This window comes from Nerophis ophidion, linkage group LG28 (assembly GCF_033978795.1).
Source record: "Nerophis ophidion isolate RoL-2023_Sa linkage group LG28, RoL_Noph_v1.0, whole genome shotgun sequence".
Lineage (NCBI taxonomy): Eukaryota > Metazoa > Chordata > Actinopteri > Syngnathiformes > Syngnathidae > Nerophis > Nerophis ophidion.
This window is the reverse complement of record NC_084638.1, coordinates 18866274-18879286: the sequence shown is the minus strand read 5'-3', so window position 1 is coordinate 18879286 and position 13013 is coordinate 18866274. Positions and strand designations below refer to the sequence as shown.

Sequence of the window (13013 nt, the reverse complement as noted above, 5' to 3'; positions counted from 1 at the left end):
CATAATAATTAAAAGAAACAAAAACATTTTTTTTTTTTATTTTACTTGGGACTTCCCGTGGGACGGATTTTGGACGCTCGGGGGCCGTATCCGGCCCGCAGGTCGTAGTTTGGGGACCCCTAGCTTAGACTAATTGTGTCCAATCTTGCAAGCAGGCTGGCGAAGGGGACCACGAGCTTGTTCTCCAGGTTCGAGAAACGCTCTTGGTGCTGCTGGAGTACCGTGTGCAAAGCCAAGATTTCAGGAATCGTGGGGGATCGGGAAGGGAGCGTGGATCACGCTCTGCCAATGCATGAGGTCACACTTATATTAGAACATTAATGCTAAGGTTTCGTCCAGTAGTGGACCGGCAACGTCTGATAATGATGATGATAAAGATGTATCTGTGCAAGTGAGCAAATGGATCCACAAGGGACAACAACCCTTTCCACCGACTACACACACATCATAAACATGAATCTTAGAAGCCCACAACAATATATTTGAAGAAGACTTGAGGATTAAAAGTGAAGATGTGAGGTGAAATAAGTACAAATGCAGCAATAAAAACAACCAACTCCACTTACGATGGCGCTAAAGTTCAGTGATGTGTTGCTAACTTCAGCCTTTTTCTTCTTTGTTGACGTTTTGCAGTAGTTAACATCCATGATGTAATAATGCTGCTCATCGACCAGAGTCCACGTTTTGTTAACAATTTTATTCATACATTCTTTCAATTGGATAATAACATCAATAAAATTAAATGGAAAAAATGTGTGGGAAAAAAACAAATGAGAAAATAGAATACAATAATAACTACATATGCACACAACTTAAAAAGTAAGCACCGGACAACATATAACAGTAGAAGATGAGAAGCACTACATGCAACATCAAATATACATTCATATTAAATATGATGTGATTTTAAAGTACATTTAGCGCAATCACTGTTTAAGTGTTTTTAAATCCCTGCAGCTTCCATGACTGCTACACACTTTTGTTTACTGACCTGATTCTTAAACCTGAACCTTTTAACACAGACAGTGCAACTAAACGGTTTCTCTCCAGTGTGTGTTCTCATGTGTCTGGTCATGTGTTGCTTTCTGAAGAAACTCTTCTTACAAACAGAGCAAGTAAAAGGTTTCTCTCCAGTATGTCTTCTCATGTGCGTGGACATGTCAAGCTTTCTGGAGAACCTCTTCTTACAAACAGAACAATTAAAATGTTTCTCTCCAGTGTGTGTTCTCATGTGTCTGGTCATGCTTTCCTTTATGGAGAAACTCTTCTTACAAACAGAGCAAGTAAAAGGTTTCTCTCCAGTATGTGTTCTCATGTGTCTGGTCATGATAAGCTTTGTGGAGAAACTCTTCTTACAAACAGAGCAAGTAAAAAGTTTCTCTCCATTATGTATTCTCATGTGTACTGTAAAATTACTCTTCCGTCTAAATGATTTCCCACATTCAGAGCAGTCAAAGTGTTTCTTGTTAGTGTGATGTCTCGTACTACCTTTAGAGTTATTTTTACTCTCCAAAGGTTTTTGGATGTGGTCACTGTGATCAGAAGAGTCTGACATCATGTGGTCCATGTCTGACAGTGGAGCAAAGATGCTGTCTGGTTCTGACTTTATATCTTCACAATGCTCTCCATCAGCTTCTGTGATGTGTTGACTTACAAGCTCCGCCCCTCTGTTCTCCTCACTTTGACTGTGATGAAGCTGTAAGGACTGAGCTTCATCTTCATCATGAAGCTGCTCCTCTTTACTGTGGGAGAGGGCCTGTAACTCCTTCTGTCCCACATTGGAGCTCCACTCCTGCTGCTTGGAGGGAATCTCTTCATGACTCTCTGCTGACACCTGCTGGACGTCTGCAGAACATAAAACATGGATTAGGTGTTACTGTATTGAAGTTTGCAGTATTCAAACTATTCACATGTGAGGTAGGCCAAATAGACAGTGATGGGCAAGCTACCTGGAAAATGTAGTAAGCTAAGCTACAAGTTACTCTCAATTAAATGTAGCTAAGCTATCCTCAGAGAATTGTAGCAAGCTACACTACAAGCTACACTGCAAAATTAGCTTGCATTTCTATCTATTGGCCCACATGTATAATATCAATGTTAATGTAACTGAGAGTGTATAAATGGACCCAGTGAGAGAACTACATGTCTTCACCTCATCACTGAGCTTGTTCCACCATTTAACTCCTACATTTGTATGTTGTATTCCTTCTTTCCTTACCTATTTCAAAAATCAATATCCCCGTAAATGATAGTTTTCTCCTCTTAATTTAAAAAAACCTAAGAATTTAAGTTGGAAGACTGTTGCTTTACTCAAAATATAATTTCCAAGGTATTTAAGAACACAATATCTGAAAATGTTGACACATTAGAACTCATAAATAATGGATTGGTATGTCCATAGTAGCACACTTTGTGTATTAATCTAATGACCCTTTTTTTAAGTTGAATTATTAGGTCTGTGTTTGTTTTATAAACATTTCCCCAAACTTCAACACAATATGTTAAATATGGAAAAATAAAAGAATAATATAACATACGCAGACATGTCTAATTCAGCATGTGTTTTACTTTATAAAGAGTAGCAATGCATTTGTATATTTTTCCATTTACCGTATTTTTCGGATTACAAATCGCTCTGGAGTATAAATCGCACCGGCCGAAAATGCAAAATAAAGAGGGAAAAACAAAACATGAAAGTCACACTAAAGTATAAGTCGCATTTTTTGGGAAAGTTTATTTGATAAAATCCAACACCAAGAATAGATATTTGATAGGCCGCGTAGACAGGCACTTGGCCTTGGAGCCAACCCCTTTAGTGACGTCATGAATTTGACGGACAGAAAGAGTATATGGCTCTAACATCTACTTCTTCTGTGTCGCTTCTAAACAACTCTGCCAACTCCAAAGTAGACAATGTGCCACTTCCTCTTCTATCGGGACGTCTAGTGTCTTACGTGAATGAGATAAATAATATTTTTTGATATTTTACAGTAATGTGTTAATAATTTCACACATAAATCGCTCCAGAGTATAAGTCACATCCCTGGCCAAACTATGAAAAAAAAAATGTGATTTTTAATATATATCCATCCATCCATTTTCTACCGCTTATTCCCTTTCGGGGTCGCGGGGGGCGCTGGCGCCTATCTCAGCTACAATCGGGCGGAAGGCGGGGTACACCCTGGACAGGTCACCACCTCATCGCAGGGCCAACACAGATAGACAGACAACATTCACACTCACATTCACACACTAGGGCCAATTTAGTGTTGCCAATCAACCGATCCCCAGGTGCATGTCTTTGGAAGTGGGAGGAAGCCGGAGTACCCGGTGGGAACCCACGCATTCACGGGGAGAACATGCAAACTCCACACAGAATGATCCTGAGCCTGGATTTGAACCCAGGACTGCAGGGAACCTAGTATTGTGAGGCAGACGCACTAACCCCTCTACCACCGTGAAGCCATAACTTATAAATATCAGAACATTTTTTTTAACTCAATCTCTATTAACCTCCACACTTCCTTCAAGTCTTCTCCTGAACAATATACATGTGTAACATTTGCAAACATAATACATTTCAATGTATTAGATACTGAACAAATATAATTTAAATAAAGTATAAATAACTTAGGTCCCAATACCGAGCCTTGTGGAACTCCACATATATATATATATATATATATATATATATATATACATTTACATATATATTGTGGAGTCTCACTGAAGAACCGCCGGACAGGTAGGCACCTCACAGGGGAGGAGCCAGGACATGGAGGCAGTATGGAACACAGAAGACAATGTCCCAACCTTGGCCGCATCATCGAGGGGCGGTACATTCCCTTGTACCTTCTCAATCAGCCTGAAGTGCCACCAGCTGTGCGACCAGGTGGGGGCTCAGCTACAAACAGTTCTTAACTCTGCCTCATTCAGGTCTGGCTCTCCTCTGTGTCAAGGCAGGTGCATCAGGCGGTAAGTGAGAAATCCACTATTTCCCCATTAATGACATTATTAGGGAAATATTTTCTGATAATATGTTTTCTCTTGTTTGATAGGCAAATACCTACGACTTATATAGAAGTGTGCTGTGTGAAGGATTGAGAGCCCCGAATGGGAGATATTTACGTTTGTTAATGGACATTTTTATTTTGATACTTCCACACCCTGCCCTTCCTACAAAGACTTGTACAATAAATTCCCTTTTTAGCTTTCCACAAACCCAATCCTGTGTCTTGGGGAGAATCAGGTGCCACATATGGTGGAGAATGCAAGCATTCCTATTCACGCCAACCTCCCACAATGTCACACGCAGAAGCACTGAGTGCTTTGTTAAAAAGACAAGAGGAACTTTAAAGTGCAGTGCAAGAGCTAGTAAAAAAGATTGCTAAAGATGTGGCTAGTACACTCGCTGGCACTCGCTGCGGTCCTAACTAAACTATCGGGTGAGGATGATGTGGAAGCCTATTTAGATTTATTCGAGCGCACTGTGGCCCGGGAGAAGTGGCCGGTAGCTGAATGGGGATCCATTCTAGCACCTTTCCTCGCTGGAGAAGCCCAGTGTGTGTGTAGTGACCTGGCATTGGCGGATGCTCAAGAATTCAAGAAACTAAAGAAAGCCATTCTCGACAGCCAAGGGTGCAGTCTGCCTGCCAGGGCTCAACGATATTACAACTGGACCTTCCAGCCCACCTACCCACCGCGACCGCAGGGAGCCGCACTGCTCCGCCTAACACACCGTTGGCTAACGAGCAAAGGAAACACCCCCCTCCGTAGACCGACTGGTTATAGACCGCTGTATCCGAGCTTTGCCGCCTGATGCCCGGAAGTATGCCGCACAAGTAAGCCCTTCAACTGTGGAGCAGTTGGTGGCCTTATTAGAGAATCACCTAGTGAGCATGGAGATGCTGAGAGCCACCCGTGTGGAAACGGCCACAGCCGCCGGGGGAGAGAGGCTAGGCCTCGACTGCCGAAGAGCGCCACTGCCAGCACCATCCCCACCCCGACTTCAGGGCGCTGCTCCTGAGAGACCCAGTCGGCCCCCACAGCGGAAATGTTATGTGTGTGGACACCCGGACCACATGTCTTGGGCGTGTCCGGAACGCAACCGCGATGCCTCCATGGCTTTGGACTGGACTCTCACGGTTATGTTAGATCCACTATGGATTAGACTTTCACAATATCATGTTAGACCTGCTCGACAACCATCTCATTCGGTCCCCTAGGGGGGGAAGGGGTTGCCCACATATGCTGTCCTCTTCAACATTTCGCATAGTCACTGCCACCGACGTCCCACTGGGGTGAGTTTTTCCTTGCCCATATGTGGGCCCTACCGAGGATGCAGAATGGAGTTGCACAAGTCCCGCAGTGAGCTGCACGAGCTGCGGGCCCCCCGGGAATGACCAAAAGGCACCCAGCAGTGAACCAGCGAAGGTGGGAGACAAATTGAGGTAAAGTCGGAAAAAGTGCAAAACGGGTTAAAAATCATACCCAGAATGGAGTTCCACAATTCCTGCAGCGAGCTGCACAAGCCCCGGGGCCTCCAGGAACGACCAAGAGGCACCCAGGAGTGAACCAGCGAAAGTGGGAGACAAATTGAGGAAAAGTCGGAAAAAGTCAGAAAAAAGGTTAAAAATCATACCCAGAATGGAGTTCCACAATTCCTGCAGCGAGCTGCACAAGCCCCGGGGCCTCCAGGAACGACCAAGAGGCACCCAGGAGTGAACCAGCGAAAGTGGGAGACAAATTGAGGAAAAGTCGGAAAAAGTCAGAAAAAAGGTTAAAAATCATATCCAGAATGGAGATCCACACATCCCGCAGCGAGCTGCACGAGCCCCGGGGTCCCGGGAATGACCAAGAGGCACCCAGGAGTGAACCAGCGAAAGTGGGAGATAAATTGAGGTAAAGTCAGAAAAAGTCCAAAATTGGTTAAAAATCATACCCAGAATGAAGTTCCACAAGTCCCGCAGCGAGAAAGACCAAAAGGCACCCAGGATTGAACCAGCGAAAGTGGGATGGAAATTTAGGAAAAGTCTCCAAAATCTGGCCAATGGTAGGAGAACATATGGGAAAAGCCCAGAGAGAACAAGCAAGAACACATAACAGAGGTGCCACACTCCGAGAGTTCCAGGTTGGGGAAAAAGTGCTGGTATTGGTTCTGTCCAGCGAATGCAAGTTCGTCCCCTTAGCAGAAAAACAGCCCCAAAGCATGATGTTTCCACCCCCATGCTTCACAGTAGGTGTGGTGTTCTTGGGATGCAACTCAGTATTCTTCTTCCTCCAAACACGAAGAGTTGAGTTTATAACAAAAAGTTCTATTTTGGTTTCATCTGACCACATGACATTCTCCCAATCCTCTGCTGTATCATCCATGTATCCATTTTGGTATAAACTCAACTTGCCGTGTTTGGAGGAGGAAGAATACTGAGTTGCATCCCAAGAACACCATACCTACTGTGAAGCATGGGGGTGGAAACATCATGCTTTGGGGCTGTTTTTCTGCTAAGTGGACAGGACGATTGATCCGTGTTAAGGAAAGAATGAATGGGGCCATGTATCGTGAGATTTTAAGCCAAAACCTCCTTCCATCAGTGAGAGCTTTAAATGGTTGACCAAATACTTATTTTCCACCATGATTTACAAATAAATTATTGAAAATTCCTACAATGTGAATTCCTGGATTTTTTTTTCACATTCTGTCTTTCACAGTTGAAGTGTACCTATGATGAAAATTACAGACTCCTGTCATCATTTTAAGTGCACAATCCATGGCTGACTAAATGCTTTTTTGCCCCACTGTGTATATAATATATATATATATATATATACATATAAAACTATACAAATTGTATATATGGGGTTCTATTCATTATAATTACACTCAGCAGGAAATAATATTTATGTATGGCAGCACATACCTTTTACATGATACATAATATCAAGTATATTAAAAAAATTAATACAATCAATTAGCATGTTATGTGAGTTTGCATGTACAATAGGAATTTTTTGTGTTCATGTTGCACATGGACGTATTTGAGTGATGGACCGGAAGCCATTCCGCTACCAATGTATGTGTGTGTGTGTGTAGTAATTGGCCTGTGGATTAATACATCGCTAGGAGGACGGTTGATAAAACACGGTCGTGACTCGTCGTGAGAAAAGTGTATTCACTTCAAAATGACACCTTGTGAGTGACTGAGAAGAAAATATTGTTATGTAATAAACTTTTGTGTGGTGTTGCTTCCTTATTTGTCATCATTTAGCACTGATGATAATGTGTAGCGACAGCAGCTGAACTGAATGTGACAGTGTGTCATAATTAAATCGGTCAGCTGGAACAACAAATACAGACAGTAGTATCATTAATAACAATAATGGATTAGATTTATATAGCAATTTCCTATATACTAAACCAGACCTGGGCAAAATACGACCCGTGGGCCACATGTGGCCATTAAGATTTTTAAACCGGCCCGCTGAACGTTTTTCATAATTTTTTTAGACCTTTAACATCAAAACTGCAGCCGCCATTATGATGTGCGGTGCTGTTTTTAAATGACCGTGAGTCTTGAACTATAGAAAGTAACTACATGATTGAAATCTGCTCTTTCGAGTGTTGTACGAGAATTACAGTAATATACGTCACAACAGCTCCGACCGGGAACAAAGAGATTTGTTTTCAGAGCAGCCAGTCCAAAACTCATGTGTCAGGAAGAGATAAGGAAGAACATTTGGACAACACATTTCTGCATAAAATTGATAGAATATCATATTGTAGTTGTTTACTACCCTTCGCATTCACATTTTGCTGTTTGTTACATTTTTGTTGTGTTTTTGCTTGATTGTAAAAAATGTATATCGTTTGAGAAGTAAACGAAGAGCGATGTATATAGGTTAAAATTCGGTGTTTTATTGTTCATAGCTAATATTGTTAATCCCACTTTCTTTATTTTAATGTACATTTTCAGTGTCCCATTCAGTAAAAATGTTTTTAAATTGCATTGAAGTTATTATGCGGTGGTCTGTCAAAACTTTTTTAGAATTCTTTCGGTATTAATGCCCCATAAAAAAGGGATCCAAACACACATACTGTACAGCAGGTATTTACAGATAAATGTGTATATATTATTTATACACACATACACCTTGGCACATTTTTCTCTCAAAATGGCCCCAGAGTCAAAATATTCCCCCAGCTCTGTACTAGACACTCAAAGCGCTCACAGAGAAGTGAGAGACCTTCATTCATCCACTCCAAATTTCACACATGGTGGTGGTAAGCTACATTTGTAGCCATGTGCACACAGCATTAACCCTCTTGCGTAGCTTCTACTCAAACAATTAGCCAGTCACCGTGGATTTCATTTCAACAACAAAAGATATTAACGTGATGGTAAATAAAGCCATGTTTTCACTGCTCCACGTTGTCCTCATTCATGTCGATGGGGTTTTAACTTTAAGGGGACGTGCGGAAAGGAAATATAGTCCGTTGGCGGGGATGAAAAATACTTTGAATGTCTTTCTCTGTTGCTCAAACGACGTCTGCGCATACATGCTGCGTCTGGCATTTAGTCATTTAGCTCGTTAGAAAGACTTCTTACAGTGGGCATGGTCACATGACTCCATTTAACCAATCCAATCTAAGCACTAGTGACCTTTAAACTCCATTTCACCAATCAAACAGAGCCTGGCAGTCACATGACCCCACTCAAACTACTCTGTAAAAATGCCATGATGTCATAACTCTTCAATGTTTACACACACACACACACACACGCGCACACAGGACACCAAAGGATAGATGTTACCATTTGTGGTTTAACAGAACATTTTAGCGTCTATATTTCTTACAATATCTTATTACAATTATCTTAATATAATAGCTAAAGTTAGATCAGGGGTCTGCAACCCGCAGCTCTGGAGCCGCATGCGGTTCTTTCATGCCTCTGCCGTGGCTCCCTTTGGCTTTGAAACCAAATGTCAACAAATAATGGTTACTTGATCTATTATATTTCATTTTTGTCATAGGAAAATAAAACACATTTGAATATATTGTCGATGGATACGTATGTCACAGCCCTTATGCGACATCTCTTGCTGCCATGCAATTTGTATTGTTTTTAGCGGTCAACCTCTGGCAACGGACGGATCAACAAAGAGAAACATTTTATTTACTTATCCATCCGTTTGCTACAGCTTATTCCCTTTGGGGTTCGGGGGGGGGCTGGTGCCTATCTCAGCTACAATCGGGCGGAAGGCGGGGTACACCCTGGACAAGTCGTCACCTCACCTCTACTTACATTTTTATTAATTTGCTGTTTTTATTGATTACTAGGTAGTTGTTTTTAATTTTTTGTCAAATGAATATGCCACAGTTGTATGCCTTCAGAACATTGGAATGAGTAGATTTTTTTATTTGAATTCATTAATAAGGAAAGGAAGAGTGTATTTAGTTTCTAAAGTTCAAAATAATGTGATGATTTGCTTTGTTATACCCAGAAATAAATCAAATACGTGTTTGATTTCATAAATCCTATAGCACACGTGTAACAAAACTATAAGTGGTGTTATCATCATTTTAAGAATCTAACAGAGATTGTGGCTCTAGGTGGGTTTTATTTGGAGGGAAATGGGCTAAAATGGCTCTTTGAATGCTGAAGGTTGCCGACCCCTGCATTAGATCAACACACAAAGCTAATGTGCGTGCATATGTTGTGTATGTGTGTAGTGACGTCATTTTGTGGTAAAAGCCATGTATAGTAGATGATATTCTGCTTTCATGGATAAATGTTTGCCTTTTAGACATTGTGTTAACATTATCTGATTTTTTTATAGACTTTAAACAAATCACTGTTCCTGGGGACTGACTACATTGAAACACTATCAGCGTCACTTCTCATTCTGGCATTTGTATAAGTGGAATTATGATCAGTAATGTAAACGCATGTGCTGTCAGTCATTTTATGTTAGTGATACATGCTAGTGGACTTTACTTGTATAGTATTACTTGGCTATAAAAAGCTAAATGTGGTCTTATTTGTATGAGTGCATGTTGTTTGAGTGCTAATATTACAATTGTTATTTAGAACACTTCATAGTACTTCTAATTTTTTTTTCTGTGCTACTATCTAAATGTTTTCATTTAGTAGCACCAGTGCCCGAGTGAAAAAGCAAAGCGTACATCCCTAGTTATCACTGAATGTATATTCTATCATGACAAGAACAACATGACTACAAAGTGTTAGTTGCTTCTCTCGGACTGTTTCTGTGTACGTGCACACGCTCCCAGTGTGTGTACGAGACAGCAGTAAGTGACAACCATGAACGCCAAACTAATTCCTATCCATTTTTATTCAATATAATTATCCTTTTTCTACCACTTGTCCCTTTCGGGGTCACTGGAGCCAATCTCAGTTAGTCATTGTGAAAGAAAATGGACATTTAAAAATATGTATTCATTTTGTTAAACCACTAATAGTAACATAAGCACGTCAGTGATGATGTAGTTATATTTTTAGGTTAAAAACAAACAAAAAAACTTTAAGCAAGTCGCAAACGGACACTTTAACGCTTGCTGTCGTTTTGCTTTGCTGGACTACCTCTGTAACAAAACCTAGGACTGTTTTCAGTTGATTATCCATGTTGTTCTTTAGTTACTACTCTGTTCCATGAATGTTCTTTCATTTGCATGCCAGATTGTTTACTTTCACTTGACAAGGCTACTCCACTCACTTCAATTATACCAAATGTCATTTTCTTGTTAACAATCAAATATAAAGTTAGTAAATATTTGAGAGTAAGAAGCAAACAAACCTGTTCTGTGTAACACAACTTGATGTTTCTTGAAAACAGCGTCCAGTAGTTGATTGCAATCCTCTTTTGTTCTAGAAAGTTTCGCCTCGTATTCTGCTATCGTTCTTTCTAACACTACAAATATTTCTTCAACGGCAGCAGTTAGTCGCTGATCCACCAACGCTCTCAACATCTGTAATGTAGACATTTTCACACAATCACAACACTTTACTCTCACACTTGATCTCTACTTAGCGATGAGTTCATAACTTCTGTGTCTTCTGTTAGCAGCTAAAAAGCTAAACTAACTAGCGAGCTAAGCTAACTAACAAGCAAAGATAGCACGAGAAGCGGCACAGTGCTTCTAGCGCACCGATACGACTTTATCCTTTACTAAAGAATCAAAGATGTATTTTATACGACGTAAATATTTCAAACTGGAGAACAAATAATAAGGCTGACTAAGTAGCGCCTTGCTTGCGGCTTTCTGCGTCGATGTGCTTTCACGACAGTTTGCACACCGCTGCCTTCCGTTTACGCCGGAAGCTGGGAATGACGTCACAGACTAGTGGACGAAGAGAAAACACATGAATGTATCTTCAAGACACTTGGCAAATTTGGCTTCAGCAATTATTTCTGCAAAACAATGATGACTTTGTACTGCAATGGTAATAGCTCCATAAAGCTCAAATCTGGTACATAGCATTCTATTTTAGTTACATTATTGAGTTTATAACCACCTGGCGCTGATTTGTACTGTATTTGTACTTATGTTGATTATTATTATTTATCGATTGTTTGTAAATGTTGCAGTTTTAAAAATAAAGGTTTATAAAAAATAAAAAAGGAAGGCGGCAGAACGGAGCAGTACTGCCTTGTAACGTCAAGTGTTGTTATAGTGTGTGTTGTATTATAAAGACGACAAGAGTCCTGCTGTGTGTCAGTACCGTGACATTCGAGTGTGTGAGTGTGTGTGTGTGTATATGTGTGTCACAGTCCATGTGTGACCTAGAGGTCAAGTCTGTCAGGAGGCCTAATCAGCCTCCCACTCCGGGAGAAAGTCTGGCCCTGAAGCACACGGAGTAGACGGTGATGACCTTGGGGCCGGTGAAGACCTTGGAGACTCCCCAGCACCGCCAACACTGTCTCTGTTGCCACTGCCACTCGCAGGCTGCTCTGGGGTTAATTCTGGTCGAGCCAGTGGTTGCTCAGGCATTGCCTCGGCCGGTCTAAGGTCAATTCTGTTGCGTCGATATGTGGTCCCCTCTATGTCGACCAGATAGGACCGGAGTCCCAACTGCTGCAGGCACACCCCTCTCCTCCATCTGCCCGTCCTGTCACCCGGGAGTGGCTTCATTCTGACAGGCTGGCCGACGTTCAGCTCCGGAAGATCCCTCGCCGATTTGTCATACACTAACTTCGCTGCCTGATGCTTCCCCCTCAGCTTGTCGGAAACCCCTGTGATGACCTGAGGTGCAAGGAGCTGGTCGGCCACCGGAAGAAGTGTTCTCAGCCTTCGTGACATGAGACGCTGTGCTGGGCTACAATGTATGCCCTCAGTGGGCGTGTTTCGCCAATGCAGAATGGCCTTCCAGGGGTCCTCTTTGGCACGGTCCGCCTTTTTGCACAAGCCTTTCACAATTTTTACTGCAGACTCTGCTTTGCCATTAGCTTTTGGGTGCCGCGGTGAGGACATGACATGTTCGAAGCTCCACTCCCTTGCAAATGCCCGGAATTCACTGCAGGCAAACTGGCTTCCCCCATCTGTGATGGCTCTGTCCGGGACGCCATAACGTGCAAACTGTGCCTTGATTCGTCGGATTGTGGTGTCGGCCGACAAGTCAGGGAGCAGGTCTATCTCCCAGAAGTCGGAGTAGTGGTCCACCACGAGCAAAAAGTTCTGTGCTGCATAGCTGTACAAATCCATGCTTACCAGCTGCCATGGACGTGTGGGGAGCGGGTGTGACATCATGGTCTCTTTTTGTTGTTCGTGCGCATACTCGTTACATACAGAACACTGCTGTACATAGTCTTTGACTTCCCCTTGCATGCCGGGCCAGTACAATGTATCGCGAGCATGTCTGTAACATGCTTCACCACCCACATGATTGTAGTGGATCCTCCTCAGCATTTCCGGACGTATGGCTTTCGGAATGATGACACGCTGGCTCCTGAAAAGCACGCCATCCTGTGCGCTAATTTCATCTCTGATGGCCCAG

The 13013-nt window shown here is 42.1% G+C and overlaps 3 protein-coding genes across 4 annotated transcripts in view; 1 reads left to right on the top strand and 2 right to left on the bottom strand.

Annotated features, from left to right (window-relative positions):
* The window catches only part of LOC133545393 (zinc finger protein 501-like), a 399721-nt gene that overhangs the window by 18288 nt on the left and 368420 nt on the right, over positions 1-13013 (top strand). The gene's annotated exons all lie outside the window — the stretch shown is intronic.
* Positions 1-13013, bottom strand: part of LOC133545390 (gastrula zinc finger protein XlCGF57.1-like) — a 179611-nt gene that overhangs the window by 61825 nt on the left and 104773 nt on the right. The gene's annotated exons all lie outside the window — the stretch shown is intronic.
* Positions 695-11327, bottom strand: LOC133545483 (zinc finger protein 37-like). The gene is made up of 2 exons (XM_061891125.1): positions 10816-11327; positions 695-1845 (listed from the first exon to the last, which is right to left on the bottom strand). The coding sequence occupies exons 1-2, from the start codon at positions 11000-11002 to the stop codon at positions 944-946; spliced, it is 1089 nt and encodes a 362-aa protein (XP_061747109.1). The 5' UTR covers positions 11003-11327; the 3' UTR covers positions 695-943.